At 42.8% G+C, this 21,038-nt stretch overlaps 1 protein-coding gene across 2 annotated transcripts in view; it reads right to left on the bottom strand.

Annotated features, from left to right (window-relative positions):
• The window catches only part of LOC139387024 (fatty acid 2-hydroxylase-like), a 36,300-nt gene extending 32,194 nt beyond the window's left edge, over positions 1–4,106 (bottom strand). For both annotated transcript variants that reach the window (XR_011629126.1, XM_071133018.1), the window contains exon 1: positions 3,663–4,106. Coding sequence is in view for 1 of the 2 variants with exons in the window: in XM_071133018.1 (XP_070989119.1) it covers positions 3,663–3,944 (282 nt within the window). In the remaining variant the exon portion in view is untranslated. The remainder of the gene's footprint in view (positions 1–3,662) is intronic.
• Positions 4,107–21,038: the final 16,932 nt, after the last annotated feature.

Genomic DNA, 21,038 nt, shown 5'->3' with positions numbered 1-21,038 from the left:
ATCCTATGGGTCCTGGTTAAAAGTAGTGCATTATATAGGGAATAGGGTGCCATTTACTTCCTTCAACAAAGTAGTGAATTATATAGGGAATAGGGAGCCATTTACTTCCTTCAACAAAGTAGTGAATTATATAGGGAATAGGGAGCCATTTGGCTCCTTCTCCATGAGATCAGACCCAGGACATGAAAGCATTGATCGTTCCAAATGGATGTTTTAAAAGACTGTCTGTTATGATAGCAACAAATATCTGTTATACAGTGGGTAATGAAAGTAACCACCCCCTTTCAAAAATGTTCACCTTTTGTTGCCTTCGAGCCTGAAATGAAAACTAAAATCAGACTTTTTCACGGCTTTATTTACACACATTAACCCACAATAGCCAAGTGAAAAGAATGTAATCTAAAAAACCTTCAGAAGATGAATTAAAGTAAAACACACTATTTGGATAAGTGAACACCCCACCTTACAATTGCAATTACAAACTTGCTGAGGTATAACCAACCAAAATTGAACTTTTTGGCCTGAACGAAAACGATATGTCTGGCGAAAACCCAATAAATCTTTCCACCCAAAGAACACCGTGCCTACAGTAAAGAACACCGTGCCTACAGTAAAGAACACCGTGCCTACAGTAAAGAACACCGTGCCTACAGTAAAGAACACCGTGCCTCAAGTAAAGCACAGTGGTGGCGGAATCCTGTTGTGGTGGTGTTTCTCTTCAGCAGTGACTGGAGCACTTGTCAGGATAGAAGGGAAAATGGACAGTACAAAATGCAGCCAGATTCTTGAGGAGAACCTGCAGCCATATTCCAGGAAGTTGAAAATGGGAAGATAGTTCACGTTTCAGCATGACAATGACCCAAAGCAACTGTACAGTGGCTGAAGGACAAGAAGGTGAATGTCCTTGAGTGGCCTAGTCAGAGCCCGAACTAATCGAGAATCTGTGGAATGACTTGAAGAGTGCAGTCCATGAGCTGTCACTGTGCAATTTGACTGAGCTTGAACAATTCTGCAAGGAAGAATGGGCACATATTGCACAGTCTGGGTGTGCAAAGTTAGTAGAGACGTATTCAAAGAGACTCATGGCTGTAATTCAAGCAAAAGGTGGTTCCACCAAGATTTAACTCAGGGGGGTGTTCACTTATCCAAGTAGGGTATTTTAATGTTTGAATTGTAAATCATTTGAGGGGGGTTCTCACTTGGATATTGTGGCTTACTGTTTTGTAAATAAAGCTGGGGGAAAAAAAGTCACATTTTGTGTTTTCATTTGAGGCTGTAAGGCAACAAAATGTGAACATTTTGAATGGGGTTGGTGACTTTCTATGCCCACTGTATATGGGCGTAGTATATTCCTTCACATTCTTAACACAAAAATATTGTTGTGCCATCATGTCCTAATGCCTCCACATTAGAGAGTATGATGAATGACAAACTTAGCCTCTCCTCTATTTATTCAGGTTCAACGGGCAGCCAATAGAAAGCAATTGCGGCTGGCAGAGCAAGCCAGGCAATTTTATCCTTCAAGAAAAGCCCAAGTATCCAAAGTTGCCCCTGCCAAGAGTGAGACAAGTGGAGCCACACAGAGCTACAGTGCCTTGCGAAAGTATTCGGCCCCCTTGAACTTTGCGACCTTTTGTCACATTTCAGGCTTCAAACATAAAGATATAAAACTGTATTTTTTTGTGAAGAATCAACAACAAGTGGGACACAATCATGAAGTGGAACGGCATTTATTGGATATTTCAAACTTTTTTAACAAATCAAAAACTGAAAAATTGGGCGTGCAAAATTATTCAGCCCCTTTACTTTCAGTGCAGCAAACTCTCTCCAGAAGTTCAGTGAGGATCTCTGAATGATCCAATGTTGACCTAAATTACTAATGATGATAAATACAATCCACCTGTGTGTAATCAAGTCTCCGTATAAATGCACCTGCACTGTGATAGTCTCAGAGGTCCGTTAAAAGCGCAGAGAGCATCATGAAGAACAAGGAACACACCAGGCAGGTCCGAGATACTGTTGTGAAGAAGTTTAAAGCCGGATTTGGATACAAAAAGATTTCCCAAGCTTTAAACATCCCAAGGAGCACTGTGCAAGCGATAATATTGAAATGGAAGGAGTATCAGACCACTGCAAATCTACCAAGACCTGGCCGTCCCTCTAAACTTTCAGCTCATACAAGGAGAAGACTGATCAGAGATGCAGCCAAGAGGCCCATGATCACTCTGGATGAACTGCAGAGATATACAGCTGAGGTGGGAGACTCTGTCCATAGGACAACAATCAGTCGTATATTGCACAAATCTGGCCTTTATGGAAGAGTGGCAAGAAGAAAGCCATTTCTTAAAGATATCCATAAAAGTGTTGTTTAAAGTTTGCCACAAACCACCTGGGAGACACATCAAACATGTGGAAGAAGGTGCTCTGGTCAGATGAAACCAAAATTGAACTTTTTGGCAACAATGCAAAACGTTATGTTTGGCGTAAAAGCAACACAGCTCATCACCCTGAACACACCATCCCCACTGTCAAACATGGTGGTGGCAGCATCATGGTTTGGGCCTGCTTTTCTTCAGCAGGGACAGGGAAGATGGTTAAAATTGATGGGAAGATGGATGGAGCCAAATACAGGACCATTCTGGAAGAAAACCTGATGGAGTCTGCAAAAGACCTGAGACTAGGACGGAGATTTGTCTTCCAACAAGACAATGATCCAAAACATAAAGCAAAATCTACAATGGAATGGTTCAAAAATAAACATATCCAGGTGTTAGAATGGCCAAGTCAAAGTCCAGACCTGAATCCAATCGAGAATCTGTGGAAAGAACTGAAAACTGCTGTTCACAAATGCTCTCCATCCAACCTCACTGAGCTCGAGCTGTTTTGCAAGGAGGAATGGGAAAATATTTCAGTCTCTCGATGTGCAAAACTGATAGAGACATACCCCAAGCGACTTACAGCTGTAATCGCAGCAAAAGGTGGCGCTACAAAGTATTAACTTAAGGGGGCTGAATAATTTTGCACGCCCAATTTTTCAGTTTTTGATTTGTTAAAAAAAGTTTGAAATATCCAATAAATGTCGTTCCACTTCATGATTGTGTCCCACTTGTTGTTGATTCTTCACAAAAAAATAGTTTTATATCTTTGTTTGAAGCCTGAAATGTGGCAAAAGGTCGCAAAGTTCAAGGGGGCCGAATACTTTCGCAAGGCACTGTATCTTATTCCTCACAGAAGAAAACTAGGAGGAATTAAAGAAATGCAATAGGCCAAACATCAAGCGACAATACAACAAAAAAGTATATATTTGTAACTCAGGAAATTCACTTATTTTTGTGAAAATCCACTCCTATAAAATACTGCCTTTACTCATCTAATGTACTGTACGTTCGATCAACATTAACGTTTACAAAACACATGCATGTGGTTTACAAATAGGGGAAATGAGAGAATGATAGATGCAAATAGAAAATGCGTCTCAAAGCAGATGTGAAAATCACACCTACATATGCAGCAAGTTCCGTTTTACCATGAGAAAATGAAGCATATCCTACTTTACTGTAGTCTACTTTCAGTCACAGACAATAAACTATGCTTGAGTTAAAAGTATCTGAGATATACTTGTTATTCTCTTTGAAGGCTCTTTATTGGCATATAGGCTGCACCTGTATTTCATCGGCACTACCGTCTGTGTCCAGCTCTCCGATGTAGTACTGTTCCATCCACCGCCTTGCGTTCTCCGAGTGCCGGTGTGGGGGTCCCGCCATCTCCATCCTGATATCATTCCCTGACCGGCTTAATATCAGAGCCTCTCCACCCGGGTGAATACGAAGGAATCCCGTCACATCATAAATTCTCGTCCCCGTTAATACCCAACATGAGTTTTTGGTGGAATGATTGGCTACCTCCTTCTCAGAGAAAAACCGAGGTGATTCCGATTGAGACATTTCGATGTTGAAGTATGCACAAAAAAATAACTAAAGGAATGGGTCAAGCCCCCTTGGCATGCCGACTGACCGCGTACTGACTTCTAGCTCATCTCAGCACTGACTGATTTTACCCGATCAACTAATTTACATATCATGAATTATTCACTGTTTAGGATTGCTCTAAACTCAGCATTTGATCTACCTGTTGCGCGCTAGCTTTTTACCTCCAATGTTTACAGCTCTAATAGAATTATTCCAACGTTAATTAGGGGTTGAAGCCAGCGTAGCTGGGTGAAACGCTATTGTATTTGTTGGGGTTCAAGCAGAATATCTGGTGAAACCATATTGCATTTGTTGGCGTTCATTATTATACATCGTCTGCCAAGGAAAACTGACATGAACATTCCTGTAAAATCATTTCTATGATGATGCAAAATCGCATGATGGTAAAGGAACATTGGCCTTATCCTCTCATGCAAATGCCATGCCAATTGGCTGTATGTGGTGCTATAACAAGCAATTGAAAATGCAAACTTTGAAAGGTCACGCCCCACCCGGTGGGAAAGAATTTGCCTCAAGGACCTATAAGGTCTGCCATGATGGATTTTCCACGATTTTTTATTTTGTGAAAACTACATAATATGCTACTCCTCTAGCACCGAATGACCGATCTGCAAGAAACTTGATATGTGGCATCTATGGACCAAGCTCTCTCAACGCATTTTCCAGACTATTACCTCGAACAACATGGCCGCTACTGACCAATAAAAATGAACGTTGGCGTGGTCTGGCACATAAATACATGTAAATCAGACATGAATATTCAAATTGTAAAAAAACGGGTTATATCCAAATGCTGTCAAGACTCAACAAATGCAAGCACATTCAGATCAGCCACACGGTGGCGCTATAAATGGCACATATTTATATATCTTAATCGGTTTGACTCAGAATGCTGGAATTTGTCTCACATGCTCAGAGATATGAGTTCAGTAAAGCTGTAAACGTATGCTTAAGTTTGGCCGCATGGTGGCACTGTTGGGCAGGAAAAACATTAATGCAAGCACATTGGCTCATAGCGGCCAGTATGTTTGAGTTATGGTAAATGGTGTACATTTTTCTACATTTTTAAACAACATCTTCTCAGAAACCACTAAACCGATCTCTCCAAAACTTGTAGTACAGTATAAATTGCAAGATCTTTAACTGCATTGTAAATTAAGTTGATATCTTTAACGTTATGGCCCATGTGAGCAATTGAAGTTGAGTAAGTTTGGGCCTGACAATTCAAGTCATTCTTGGAGGGCAGTGGTGTAGTGGAGAGTATGTGCAGGCATGTGGCCCTTATACCCTAGCCTAGTGGTTAGAGCGTTGGGCTAGTAACCGGAAGGTTGCAAGTTCAAATCCCAGAGCTGACAAGGTACAAATCTGTCGTTCTGCCCCTGAACAGGCAGTTAACCCACTGTTCCTAGGCCGTCATTGAAAATAAGAATTTGTTCTTAACTGACTTGCCTGGTTAAATAAAGGTAAAATAAAATAAATACCCACTTATACTGAACAAATACAACATGTAAAGTGTTGGTCCCATGTTTCATGAGCTGAAATAAAAGATCCCAGAAATGTTCCATTCACACAAAAAGCTTATTTCTCTCAAATGTTGTGCACAAATTTGTTTAAATCCCTGTTCATGAACATTTCTCATTTACCAAGATAAACCATCCACCTGACAGGTGTGGCATATCAAGAAGCTGATTAAACAGCATGATCATTGCACAGGTGCACCTTGTGCTGGGGACAATAAAAGGCCACTCTAAAATGTCTCAGGTTTTGAGGGATTGTATAATTGGCATGTTGATTGAAGGAATGTCAACCAGAGCTGTTGCCAGAGAATTTAATGTTAATTTCTCTACCATAAGCCAGCCCCGGACCTTCACTCCCGACTTCTTCACCTGGGGGATCGTCTGAGACCAGCCACCCGGACAGCTGTTGATTCTGATTGGCTGGGCCTGGCTCTCAAGTGCCCTCCCAGGCCCACCCATGGCTGCCCCCATTTCCAGTCGTGTGAAATCCATAGATTAGGGCCTAATTCATTTATTTCAATTGACTGATTTCCTTATATGAACTGTAACTCAGTAAAATAATTTAAATGTATATTTTGTCCAGTATATTTTTCAGTGTGCACTGTGTACTCAGTTCTTAATCCCCATGACGCGTATCAAAGTAGTGTACTTCCTGCTGAATGTGGAACGAGGGAGAACTTGTTTAGTTGTATTGGAAAGTATTTAAAGTCTCTGAAAAAGTATTCTATTGAACATGCTTTGTTACTAGCTAGCTACCTTTTGAGTTTGGATACCGTGACATGTTTGTAATGCTTAGAGAAGATCTCATGTCAAGTGTTATTGAAGTGTTGTGGTTGCAGGTTCACATGCCTCATCTAAGCTTATTAGTTTGGGGTGTTGCTATAGGCCACAGTCAGTATCTAAATAAAGTGTGACCGCAAGGCATCTGACCGCAAGGCACTACAGAGGGTAGTGTGTACGGCCAAGTACATCACTGGGGCTAAGCTGCCTGCCATCCAGGACCTCTACAACAGGTGGTGTCAGAGGAAGGCCCACCCCAGTAATAGACTGTTCTCACTACTATCGCATGGCAAGCACTGTACTGGAGTGCCAAGTCTAGGACAAAAAGGCTTCTCAGCAGTTTTTACCCCCAGGCCATAATAAAATGGCTACCCGGACTATTTACATTGTGTGCCCCCCCCCTCTTTTACGCTGCTGCTACTCTCTGTTTATCATATATGCACAGTCACTTTAACAATACACTCATGTACATACTACCTCAATTGGGCCGGCCAATCAGTGCTCCCGCACATTGGCTAACCGGGCTATCTGTATTGTGTCCCGCCACCCACCACCCACCACCCGCCAACCCCTCTTTTACGCTACTGCTACTCTCTGTTCATCATATATGATCATATATGCATAGTCACTTTAACCATATCTACATGTACATACTACCTCAATCAGCCTGACTAACCGGTGTCTGTATGCAGCCTCACTACTGTATATAGTCTGTCTTTTTACTGCTGTTTTATTTCTTTACTTACCTATTGTTCACCTGATACCTTTTTTGCACTGTTGGTTAGAGCCTGTAAGTAAGCATTTCACTGTAAGGTCTACCTGTTGTATTTGGCACGCGTAACAAATAAACTTTGATTTGATTTGATTTGAATACGGACAAAAAAACAAAACAAAAAACAGATGTTGACGTAATTTCACATTATTTAATAATAATAATAATAAATTATTACATTAATAATATGTAAATGTTTTTCTTATAAAAAAAGAACAATACAGACATTATTGAATAAAGCATACTTCAAATTTCCATAAAGGCAGTCAGCTACAGTACACTTGACAGGTGACACCACTACACTGTTCCATCTCAAAGCAGCATAACGAACCATTGAGAGTGTGATTGACTTTGTTCTTCTCAGGAATGCAGATTGTGAACCCTGGGTGACCCTCAGTTGTAATTCCTTGATTCCTCATGTCCTCTCTCTTTTCCTCCTTCTCAAAATGCATTAGAGGAGAAGATCCAATGTCCCTACTCTCAGACCTTCTCCACCAATGCCTTTCTAGAAGGAGACAAGGAAATGGACACACGGGATCAAGGAAAGACAAAACGAGATCCACCACTTGTGTTCGTGGGAGGGGCGGGAGAGGGCGGGTTCACCTGGGGGCGTGTGGGAGAGGGGCGGGCCGTTGCAGGCTAAACGTTACCCCACTGGACGAGTGTTGAGACGGCTCCACCTCTTTGATGTCCATGGCTGGCTTGTAGAGCTACTCTGCTTTCTCAAAGTCCCCCTCCTCATAGCTGGAGGAAGGAGAGGGAGGAGGCAGGAGAGGAAGATGGACAGAGAAGAGAGAAAATAAGGATCATAAAGAGATATGGGGATAAGTTCATAGTACTGTATATACTGTATGAACAATAAGACTGCGTTTGTGTGTGTGTGTGTGTGTGTGTGTGTTTGTGTTAAACCGTTCGAGTCACACAAAATGGAATATAATGTTGCGGATAAGTTAAGAATGACCCAATTTCATGTGACAAACATCTAAGACCAGCATCACTGTAATGAGAGCATTTCCATTAAAAAATATTGCACATTTGGGTATTTTTGGGGCCTTTGTTCATGTTCTGTTTGACACCCCCATTTGCACAACGTTGGGGTAGGTTGGTTAGGGTAGGTTTTGCGAAAACATGTGAAAATGCAAAAACAAGTTGTAAAAAAAGTTAACTTCTCCTTTAAAAATAAACTTTAAAAAAATGTTTTGTCTAGGACTTGTCTTAATGGGATTACATGCAACAGCCCTCTGGTGGCTTTGTTAGAAACGTTCCATCTCCTCAACCTACTCTGTGTTTGTAGAGCTTTGTTAGAAACTTTCCATCTCCTCAACCTACTCTGTGTTTGTAGAGCTTTGTTAGAAACTTTCCATCGCCTCAACCTACTCTGTGTTTGTAGAGCTTTGTTAGAAACTTTCCATCTCCTCAACCTACTGTGTGTTTGTGGAGCTTGGCCAGGTGTTTGAGGATGTAGGCCAGGGAGGGGTGGTCACGGGACAGGGCTCTCATCCTTATGTCCAGGGCTCTCTCATACATGTCCTCTGCAGTCTCGTACTCCCTCCTCTCTGTGTGTAGGGCAGCTAGATTGTTGAGGGACTGGGCACAGTCCTGGTAGTCCGGCCCCAACCTACACTGACGCATCTCCAGAGAATGGGTCAGGCACACTTTGGCTGCCCTGGAAAACACAGCAGAGATGGACATAGAACGTTGTCCTCTATTTAGGGGATTTTGAGCGGTTCTATACCGATTCCGACCAACATTTGTGTGTACAAAGCGCTCTGTGAGGGGTGCAACATTAATTGATGTGCACTCCTCGACAGTTCTGATTGTCACGCTTCGCATTCCGTTCTTGCAGTTTATGAAATCTGACACCTAATTTGCATAGGGAGCAAGCAACACGTCACATTTTCTGGCCTATCCAGACAAAGGTTTGAACTCCCCTGTCTGTGAACCTCGCAGCTCGGCTTACAATATGGCATATGAAACAGGAGACGCTTGTGATTAAAGCAGTCTCATCTCGCTGTGATACTCTCAGATGGATTTAGAGATCTCAACATGAAAAAATACTAAATAATGTCATAGAATTTAAATAAGACTACTTTCTCTTGGTCACAGAGGGACAAAATCACCTTGTGCTTAAAGCTGAAGTTGTAACTAGTCAGCAGGCATTTGAATGGCATCTGGGCAGAAAATACTCTGTCATTAGTTACATGAAATGTTGCCAATTTTGTACTGTCACTAAATATGATCATATTTGTTTCAAAGTTAGAAGAAAGGTAAAATATTATAATCCATTTTAAAATAAGGCTGTAATGTAACAAAATGTGGAAAAAGTGAAGGGGTCTGAATACTTTCTGAATGCACTGTAACTTACTGTATGTGTCCTTACCTTTATCTATGCCAAGTTCACGAGGCCACTGATTATGTGAGGCCCCAAACAATTGCCTGAGTTGCCTAATAATAAGTCCCTACTGCGTGGTGTGGTCATACTGGGGATCTTCTCACAGTCCAGACAGGGCCCACTGCTTCTGAAGCGGTAGCATGGTTTACAGCTGCACAGTGCACAACGCTTGGTGAAACAGCGAGACACATACTCCAGCTCTACAACACCCCCACTAGACACACACACACACACGTCATGACTATTCCATTTTCACAATGATCTTTTTGATTCTGAAAGGAGCTGTGAAAACTAATTATAAACATGGAGGGGGCATAGCACTCTGAAAACTCATCCATGCAGTCAGTTTCATAACAATTCAACAGTCTCCCAGTAGGTGGCAGAAGAAGAGGAGAGGTTCGGAAGCTGTTTCCTCATACAGAAATAGGATCGGTGGGTCCCCCCACGGGACAGTTGAGCTAATGTAGGCTAATGCGATTAGCATGAGGTTGTAATTAACAAGGACATTTCCCAGGACATAGACATATCTGACATTGGCAGAAAGCTTAAATTCTTGTTAATCTAACTACACTGTCCAAAAGGGGCGAAAAGTGGTGGATCCTTAAGAGGTTAATTAATTTAAGCCAGTTTCCTACAGAAGGATTAAAATATCCTGCAGCCGGGGCCTCCCGGGTGGCACAGTGGTTAAGGGTGCTGTACTGCAGCGCCAGCTGTGCCATCAGAGTCCCTGGGTTCGCGCCCAGGCTCTGTCGTAACCGGCCGCGACCGGGAGGTCCGTGGGGCGACGCACAATTGGCCTAGCGTCGCCCGGGTTAGGGAGGGCTTGGTCGGTAGGGGTGTCCTTGTCTCATCGCGCACCAGCGACTCCTGTGGCGGGCTGGGCGCAGTGTGCGCTAACCAAGGAGGCCAGGTGCACGGAGTGGATGCGCGCTGTGTTAAGAAGCAGTGCGGCTTGGTTGGGTTGTGTATCGGAGGACGCATGACTTTCAACCTTCGTCTCTCCCGAGCCCGTACGGGAGTTGTAGCGATGAGACAAGATAGTAGCTACTACAACAATTGGATACCACAAAATTGGGGAGAAAAAGGGGTAAATAAATAATAAATAAAAAAATTTAAAAAATATCCTGCAGCAACAGGAAATGTGAATTATTATGTGGATTATAATTATTGGACATATTTGTAAGGGTTGATAGATTTGTTTGTATGGGAAAATGAAGTCTGAAATTTCAAAGTGGAAATTACAAACTTCAGAAGTCTTTTTAAACCTCAAATACACTACAAGTTTTACATTTCCTGCATTTCAGGAAAGCTCTCCCGCAACAGGGCGATCAAATTAAGATCCTACATCTGTAGATACATATGATACATTGGAAAGAGCAGGTGTCCCATTTGTCAATGTAACGTGTGTGTGTGCGTCCACCTCTGAGCTGTCTCTACTAAGCCCAGCATCCTTTCCCACATCACTGGTACCAGAAGATCAGGGGACCACACTGTCTGTGCTGGGCCCAGCAGCATCCTAGTTGTGATTGAAAAAACACAATTATTAGATAAAGTAGAAAGATTAGTGAATAAACGCCTAATAGATGGCCCTTGATGGCCCCATACTGGATGGCCGCCGTTTTGCAATCTCCAACCCAATTTAGCTATTTTGTGATTCTTTCATCAATTATTTTGACTTATTTTCACTAAATGTATCCGCTATCATTTCTTACAACCGACAATAACTTTTGAACATCAGATCAGCAGTTACTTACTTCAATTCCGGGTTCAACTTCGACATCGACTGATCTGCCGTGGATTCTTTCTTTAATTCCAATCCAATTTTCGGGCTACCCAAGAGGAAACGCTGGTGTTACAGAGGCAAGAGCGGGGGGATCCTGGTGAGATTAAGGCAAAGGGAAAACCGGTCACCTCTTCCCTCATCACTTGATAATAAGATGAATGTCCTCCGATCGTGGATTTGCTAACAATGGGACTCTCGAAACAGCAATATTCTCTGCTTTTCTGAAAAAATGCTCTCGGATTTGATACCCCCCATGGCTATCCAATTTGATTGATTCTCCAGTCCCAATGCGGACCTGACAGTGGAGTCAGGGAAATCAAGAGGGGGAGGGGTTTGCCTCTTGACTCGAGCACGGTTAAAGCACGACCCATCTACCTCCAGAGGGAGTTTTCAGCTGTTATTGTGACTGTCGTTTACATTCCACCTCAGGACACAAGAAAAATAACAAGCTGCCACTTAATGAACTATACAAGGCTATAAACAAACAGGAAGACATACATATTCTGGTTGCCAGTGATTTTAATTCTGCATCAGTAACCTTTTACTCCTGAGCTCCCAAGTGGCGCAGTGGTCAAATGCACTGCATCTCAGTGCAAGAGGTGTTGATGGGGCCATCAAGGGTTTGAATCCAGGCAGTATCACATCTGGCCGTGATTGGGAGTCCCATAGTGCGGCGCACAGTTGGTCAAGTTTGGTTGGGGTAGGCAGTCATTGTGAAATAAGAATTTGTTCTTAACTGACTTGCCTAGTTAAATTGACAGGTCTCTCAGCCAATGAAATAGGTGGGACTTTCCAGCCTTCAGTGCAGTGCCTATGTAATGTAAGCCAATGCCAGAGCCACTTGTTACTGCAGCTCATAAACTCACTTGCTGGGCTGAAAAGACTGTGAATGAAGAAGCATTGTGCACTGCTCAAAAAAATAAAGGGAACACTTAAACAACACAATGTAACTCCAAGTCAATCACACTTCTGTGAAATAAAACTGTCCACTTAGGTAGCAACACTGATTGACAATAAATGTCACATACTGTTGTGCAAATGGAATAGACAACATGTGGAAATTATAGGCAATTAGCAAGACACCCCCAATAAAGGAGTGGTTCTGCAGGTGGTGACCACAGACCACTTCTCAGTTCCTATGCTTCCTGGCTGATGTTTTGGTCACTTTTGAATGCTGGCGGTGCTTTCACTCTAGTGGTAGCATGAGACGGAGTCTACAACCCACACAAGTGGCTCAGGTAGTGCAGCTCATCCAGGATGGCACATCAATGTGAGCTGTGGCAAGAAGGTTTGCTGTGTCTGTCAGCGTAGTGTCCAGATCATGGAGGCGCTACCAGGAGACAGGCCAGTACATCAGGAGACGTGGAGGAGGCCGTAGGAGGGCAACAACCCAGCAGCAGGACCGCTACCTCCGCCTTTGTGCAAGGAGGAGCAGGAGGAGCACTGCCAGAGCTCTGCAAAATTACCTCCAGCAGGCCACAAATGTGCATGTGTCTGCTCAAACGGTCAGAAACAGACTCCATGAGGCCCGACGTCCACAGGTAGGGATTGTGCTTACAGCCCAACACCGTGCAGGACGTTTGGCATTTGCCAGAGAACACCAAGATTGGCAAAAACCCCACTGGCGCCCTGTGCGCTTCACAGATGAAAGCAGGTTCACACTGAGCACATGTGACAGACGTGACAGTCTGGAGATGCCGTGGAGAACGTTCTGCTGCCTGCAACATCCTCCAGCATGACCGGTTTGGCGGTGGGTCAGTCATGGTGTGGGGTGGCATTTCTTTGGGGGGCCGCACAGCCCTCCATGTGCTCGCCAGAGGTAGCCTGACTGCCATTAGGTACCGAGATGAGATCCTCAGACCCCTTGTGAGACCATATGCTGGTGCGGTTGGCCCTGGGTTCCTCCTAATGCTAGACCTCATGTGGCTGGAGTGTGTCAGCAGTTCCTGCAAGAGGAAGGCATTGATGCTATGGACGGGCCCGCCCGTTCCCCAGACCTGAATCCAATTGAGCACATCACATCATGTCACTGATGTGATCATCCTGTCTGGGTTGGCCTCTAGGTTTCTTCCTAGGTTTTGGCCTTTCTAGGGAGTTTTTCCTAGCCACCGTGCTTCTACACCTGCATTGCTTGCTGTTTGGGGTTTTAGGCTGGGTTTCTGTACAGCACTTTGAGATATCAGCTGATGTACGAAGGGCTATATAAATAAATTTGATTTGATGTCTCGCACCATCCACCAATGCCACATTGCACCACAGACTGTCCAGGAGTTGGCAGATGCTTTAGTCCAGGTCTGGGAGGAGATTCCTCAGGAGACCATCCGCCACCTCATCAGGAGCATGCCCAGGCGTTGTAGGGAGGTCATACAGGCACGTGGAGGCCACACACACTACTGAGCCTCGTTTTGACTTGTTTTAAGGACATTACATCAAAGTTGGATCAGCCTGTAGTGTGGTTTTCCACTTTAATTTTGAGTGTGACTCCAAATCCAGACCTCCATGAGTTGATACATTTGATTTCCATTGATCATTTTTGTGTGATTTTGTTGTCAGCGCATTCAACTATGTAAAGAAAAAAGTATTTAATAAGAATATTTTGTTCATTCAGATCTAGGATGTGTTATTTTAGTGTTCCCTTTATTTTTTTGAGCAGTGTATATACAGAGGCTCAGTGGAATCGCACCCCTGGTCACAGAGTAATGAAAGAGTCCTCTAATGTGGTCTAAGTCAAGAATGAGTGCCAGGGGCCCATTCAAACCATTAAAGTATGACACAAAGTGCACCTGCTACTAAGCTTCTCCCTCATCATTCCCAGAATTACACTTCAATTCACACCCCTCTGCTTCTAAATTTACCCCCAGGGACAAAAGCCTTCTTAATAATTAAAAGCTTTGTGGTGCTGATTTTCTGAAACATGAGACATCCTCTTTGCTGTGTTCTGTGTGTGGAGTGTGGGTGCATAAAGAGCAGTGAGCTCACTGGGTGATGTCAGAAGTGGGCAGGTCTGTTTTGTATTGACTGGAATGTAACTGGCCCCTGCCCTATTCAGCATCACTGTCTCAGAAAGCTATAAGAAGGTGGCATGTCCGCAGAGTGGCTCAAAGTTACCTTCTCACCTGAACTACAGCACTTTGAACAGATCAAGCAGTCTCTCCATCTCAGTCCATGGCAACTGTGGTGCCTGTGAGTATTTATTTATGTGTTTGGGTCATAATAGTGGTTTGTGAAAATATGGGGAATTGATGAACGATCCTCAACAGAACTGGATCAGCAACATTTTTTCAATGAAATGATGGTTATTATGTTAAATAGACAAAGGGAAATAAATATGAAATGTTGGACAGGAGCCTCAGTTGATAAACTCCTATGTGTCACTGTACCCATGGAGGGGCTTCAGTTCAGCTGTGTGTCTGTAGCAGACTAGGTTGTCTGGTAGTCAGAGTGAGGATGTTCAGCCAATGTTCTCCATGAAGATCAGGTGTCAAGTAAAATAATCTGTTTGTCTGGAGTCTCACTGTGAGGTAGAAAGAAGGATCCACTCTTTGTGTGAGTGCTGGGCTTGGGTTTCTGATGGAGAGGGGGATTTTTTTCTCAACTTCTCAAACTGTTTACTGAAATTCTGGACAGAGACAAAACAGTTTGCATTGTGTGAAAATGAGGAAATGAATTAAACAACGTTCACTGTGTAAAACTAAAATGAACAGAACTTTTTTTTTTTTTGTGCTTTTGAAAACAAGTTTTGAATGATTAGGGTCCTAATTAGTTTTTATTTTGGCACTTAAATCCACAAAATAGACTTGACATTGTGTTGCTTCAGAATGCTGAGCAAAAACCTGTATTTTTCTGTCCCCATGTCTCCTCCAGTTTGCTTCCTGTTATGGAAACAGCACTCTCCATCAGCCTCTCCAACTCTTTGGGAAGGGCCCCAAGTGTGGTTACATGTCCCTCATCGCCTACCGCGGCCCTCGTAATGACCCCCACCCGCGTCTGGCATGCAATACCCCTAAGTTGACCCTACGTCAGATCTACAGAATGCTGTGTGTGATGCGTTATGAGGCTGCTACTGCAGCCAACAAGAGGTGAGGCCAAATCCCACTGCTGTACTACAATGCAACATCTCTCTGGATGCACTGTTATCAGTCTTATTTCTCTTCAAGTCCTGTGTGTGTAGGTAGCATATACAGTGCATTCGGAAAGTATTCAGATCCCTTGACTTTATCCACATTTTGTTACGTTACAGCATTATACTAAAATGTATTAAATTGTTTTTTCCCTCTCAACAATATACACAATACCCTATAATGACAAAGCAGAAAGAGGTTTTTCGAATTTTTAGCAACGTTATTGAAAATTAAAAGCTGAAATATCACATTTACATACTGTAAGTATTCAGACCCTTAACTCAGTACTTTGTTAAAGCACATTTGGCAGCGATTACAGCCTCAGGTCTTCTTGGGTGTGACGCTACAAGCTTGGCACACCTGTATTTGGGGAGTTTCTCCCATTCTTCTCTGCAGATCCTCTCAAGCAATGTTAAGTAGGATGGGGAGGGTCACTGCACAGCTATTTTCTGGTCTCTCCAGAGGTGATTGAGATGGGGGGGTGTCATACGCGATGCTTGGCATTCAGGCCAAAGACTTCAATCTTGGTTTCCTAAGACCAGAAAATCTTGTTTCTCATGGTCTGAGAGTCTTTAGGTGCCTTTTGGCAAACTCCAAGCAGGCAGTCATGTGCCTTTTACTGAGGAGTGGATTCCGTCTGGCCACTCTACCATAAAGGCCTGATTGGTGGAGTGCTGCAGAGATGGTTGTCCTTCTGGAATGTTCTCCCATCTCCACAGAGGATCTCTGGAGCTCCTTCAGAGTAACCATCGTGTTCTTGGTCACCTGCCTGACCAAGGCCTTCCTCCCCCTATTGCTCAGTTTGGCCGGGCGGCCAGCTCTAGGAAGAGTCTTGGTGTTTCCAGGCTTCTTCCATTTAAGAATGATGGAGGCCACTGTGTTCTTGGAGACGTTTAATGCTGCAGAAATGTTTTGGTACCCTTCCCCAGATCTGTGCCTCGACACAATTCTGTCCCGAAGCTCTACGGACAATTCCTTCGACCGCATGGCTTGGATTTTGCTCTGACATGCACTGTAAACTGTGGGACCTTATATAGTAGGTGTGTGCCTTTCCAGATCATGTCCAATCAATTGAATTTACCACAGGTGGACTCATATCAAGTTGTAGAAACATTTCAAGGATGATCAATGGAAACAGGATGTACGTGAGCACAATTTCGAGTCTCTTAGCAAAGGTCTGAATACTTATGTAAATAAGGTTTTTCTGTTTAAAAAATATGTATACATTTGCTATTTGCCATTTGTCATTATGAGGTATTGTGTGTAGATTGAGGAAGAAAAATATTTATTGAATACATTTTAGAATAAGGCTGTAATGTAACAAAATGTGGATTAAAAGGGTCTGAATACTTTCCGAATGCACTGTATCATCTAGCACTGTCAAAATGTGCTATATTCGGGGTAGGTGATACACTCTCAGAAAAAAAGGTTCTACCTGGAACCAAAAAGGGTTCTACTATGGGGACAGCCAGAGAACCCTTTTGGAACCCCTTTTTTATAAGAGTGTGGTTGTTTTGTAAGTTGTTTTGTCAATTGAATGATAAAACAATCACCTTCTGAATATTTTAGAGGATGTAGATGTTAAATTATTACCTCAATTTATAGATCTCTGACTCATGGTCAAACTCTTTGTGTTTCAGGAAGCAAGCATCTTCTCCTCCACCACCTGGTTCTCCGACCAAGTCAGACAGGAGATGTCTGCCTTCCTGCTTTCGTCGCAGACGTAATACTCCTAGCATTAAAAGATTTGGATGATAATGGCACCTTAAGAGTCCCCCCCCCCCATTGGGAGCTACGATTCATTTGGGGATGAGCCCCCTTTACGTCTCCACACAAACCAGTACATAGTGGCACAGACACCATGTCTCCCCCATGCTTCCTTTGTTGATGGGAGGGAGGACACTCCTGAGAGACAGCACACCTGTATTTTTTCCATCTGGAGTGGTCAGAAGTGGAGTAGTGACTGATAGATTTAGCTTCATGTTAGAGCCCAGTGGGCAATGATTCACCATTGATACAGAAGATCTACTATTTTTTCCTTTCTGTATGGCAACCACAGGGATTTTATTTGGTCCTATATATGTAATTTCAGCAGGTGAGACTATGCTCACTGGAAGGTCCAACAGTAAATAAACCTGTGGAAAGTTACCACCGGTCAGGAAAGGGGACTTCACTTTTTCATGTTCCTCTGTTGTGGGCTGGGGGGTTAGGTGTTGGGTTGTTGTCTTTTTTAGGTGTGTTGAAATCTGGGTGTACATTGCTAAATGAAAGGTGTAATTGACTTACATTTGCACTGTGAAGATTTAATAAAGCTTTGACTCTTTAGATCAACTTAACTCCTTGTCTGTTGTATTTTGCTGTTGTGATGTTACAGGTTTGTGTTTCTGTGTACATTTTATCAAATAGATTACTGTCCATCGAAGTGTATGCTCTGGGTTACATAGACACTGTATTTACAAAGTAACACACATAGTACTATCACCTGTATACTTGTGTCATACATCATTTAAAGCATTTCCCATTCATTCCAAATGGAGGTAAGTAATTACCATAATACAGTAATTATTGGCTGGGGGGAGGTTTTACTGACTTACTTCTCAATCTTGTTCCACCCCATGTCAGATCTTTTAGTATCTGCTTCTAGTTCCTGCCTCCAGGTGTTTTTTCGGTGCACTGTTTTTCATTTCCTTGCAGGTTCCAGGATAGAGCTGGAGGGAAGTTCAGACACAATCATGAGAAAAACATGATGAATTGTTATGCTGTTGAGGTTTCATTGTTTAATTGAGAACATGAATCACATGAATTATCCTCTTTCGCACAGAGGCAGAGAGACAGAAAGAAAGGGGAAGAATAGGTAACAATTAGACACACCAGACAGTAGGCACTTAAAATAATAGAATAGACTGGACACTTTAAAATAGGCTACAACGCTATGCTAGACACTTAAAACAATAAAAAGACACTGGGCCCTTAAAAACAACACTAAACACCTAAAATAAGCCCTCCTATCAATTCCAAATGATTAATATGGTTGTTAAATGACATAGAAAACCCTGCTCACAGCCCCTGCTGTAAACTCAGATTCCTGTTCTCTCTCTTGACTACTGCCATGTTGACCGGTCCACAGCTGACCAGACCCGGGCCCCAGCTGATCTGACAAGGCCCCTGCTGAAACATTGATGGGGAGAGATGTTGTCTGAACGTGAGGAGCAGAGGAGTCAGGTTGTAGGACAGGAAACTCGCTCTCAGGTATCATCTTGAGGAGGAAGTGGATATTTCAGTCATGCTACCCTGGGATCACGCACGTGCATCTCCTTTAAGCTGCTACTGTGCGTGCAGGTGAATGGAGCAAACACCTTGTCCTTCACTCAGGGTCAATTCTCATAGAAATGGTGATCATAGCTAACTCATTCAGAATCATGGAACAGGAGGATTTTACACTAAAACACAACTCCATAGTCCAGCCACCACCGCCTTGCACAGAATGGTGAACAGGGCTCTGAGATTGGGCTACACACTCATAACCAAAAACAAGACGTGATGCAGCTGCACATGCAAAATCAAAAATAGGTCCTAATGGCATAGCTAAACATACACAGATGTAGGATCTTAATTTGAACCAGTTTGCTACAGTAGGAAAATAATCATGCAGCAACAGGAAATGTGAATTATTATGTGGAATATAATTAAATGGACAAGTTCTCCTGCAACAGGGTGATTATGATCCTTCATCTGTAGAGTCAAAAGCAAACCCCTATGGTGCAGACACTGGATACACAATCAATGACAACGCATCTCAACAAAAGGTTCTTCTAAAGTTAGGCCTGCGCAGGAGGGCTCCATGTTGTTACTGATAGAAACACACATTTCTTATTTACATCATGTTAACTGGTCTCCGGTTCCTTTGGTGGAGACATACTAATTAAATGGTCGATGGACCCCCTATATAAGTCAATGTAGTTTGCTACATTTGAGTCATTTAGCAGACCCTCTTATCCAGAGAGACTTACAGGAGCAATTAGGGTTAAGTGCCTTGCTCTAAGGCACATCGACAGATGTATCACCTAGACAGGTCGGGAATTTGAACCAGCAACCTTTTGATTACTGGCCCAACCCCTTAAATGCTAGGGTACCTGCCACCACATAAGCCTTGCTCTGCAACTCGGGGTGTGAGAGACAACCCACTAGGCACAGACATCAATTCAACGTCTATTCCACGTTGGTTCAACATAATTTCATTGAAATGATGTGGAAACAAAGTTAATTCAACCAGCGTATGCCCAGTGGGAACAAGTTGATGTATGTGGTCTGAGAAGGACACCAGATCTGTACTGTACTATACACGCACATCTTCTCCATCTCACCAAATGTTCTTACTCCTGTATTCTGACATTGAGGTCAAACAAATTAAGGAGCCAATTAGTGTGACCTGGTACAGCCTCACCACAAAGTGTACTGCATGGTGTCCATAACACTTACCAAGGTTACACAAGAATACCATTAGCCTACATGTATCAGCTAAGCTTGCCTCATTATTACAGATGTACAAAGAATCAGGGGCTCTGATTCAGATAGGTGGACCTTTTGGCAGATGATAAGTTTTGTGGAGAAACTGCATCAGTTTCTGAGTTGATCACAGACACTTGTGAGCAAAAGTGAAGGACACTGCATTAGGTCACCTGCCCTCCCAGTAATCCCATTCACAAGAGCTCCTCCTGTGGAACAGGGATGGGGCTGCGCCTTATGCACTCAGGCGCAGCAAGTGTCCGATGACAAAGCTTTCCAGTAGCACTGCTCTACTTACAGTAAGGGTCACAGCATGAATGCATCTACAGTACCTTCATAAAGTATTCATCCCCTTGACTTATTCCACATTTTGTTGTGTTACAGGCTGAATTCAAAATGGATAAAAAATAAAAACTTCTCACACCTGTACACTCAATAGCACATGGAAGTGAAAACATGTTTTTAGACATGTTGGCAAATGTATTGAAAATGAAATACAAAAATATCTAATTTACATAAGTATTCACCAGGGCAGGATTAAGAGATCATAGGCCCGGGAAGTTATTTTTTTTTATAGGTTAATCTGACAAACTGAGATCAATCTGGGCTTGAATTCAAACAATAGTCCAGGCCATTATAAATATATGTATTTATTATAGGCTACAGTAGGCTACTAAATAGTTTCCAGTGGCACACTGACTCACCTAATGACGAAGATGAAGCCATTGGCTACTACTCACGGAGATGGCCGGTGCGCTCCTCTTGGCAATGGTCAATCACTTCTATGGATGTCTATGCAGTGGTGTAATGAAGTATTTAAAGTATTTTTACTGAAGTAGTTTTTGGGGTACCTATACTTACTATTTTTTATTTTTGACTACATTTACCCTACTACATTCCTAAAGAAAATAATATACTTTTTACTCCATGCATTTTCCCCTGACACCCAAAAGTACTGGTTACATTTCAAATTCTTTGCAGGACAGAAAATGGTCCAATTCAAACACTTATCAAGAGAACATCCCTGGTCATCCCTACTGCATCTGATCTGGTGGACTCCCTAAACACAATTGCTTAGTTTGTAAATTGTCTGAGTGTTGGAGTGTGTCCCTGGCTTAAATATATGTTAAAATAACATTTACTTTTGATACTTAAGTATATTTGAAACCAGATACTTT

This window comes from Oncorhynchus clarkii, chromosome 1 (assembly GCF_045791955.1).
Source record: "Oncorhynchus clarkii lewisi isolate Uvic-CL-2024 chromosome 1, UVic_Ocla_1.0, whole genome shotgun sequence".
Taxonomy (NCBI): domain Eukaryota; kingdom Metazoa; phylum Chordata; class Actinopteri; order Salmoniformes; family Salmonidae; genus Oncorhynchus; species Oncorhynchus clarkii.
This window is presented reverse-complemented; position numbering and strand designations above follow the sequence as displayed.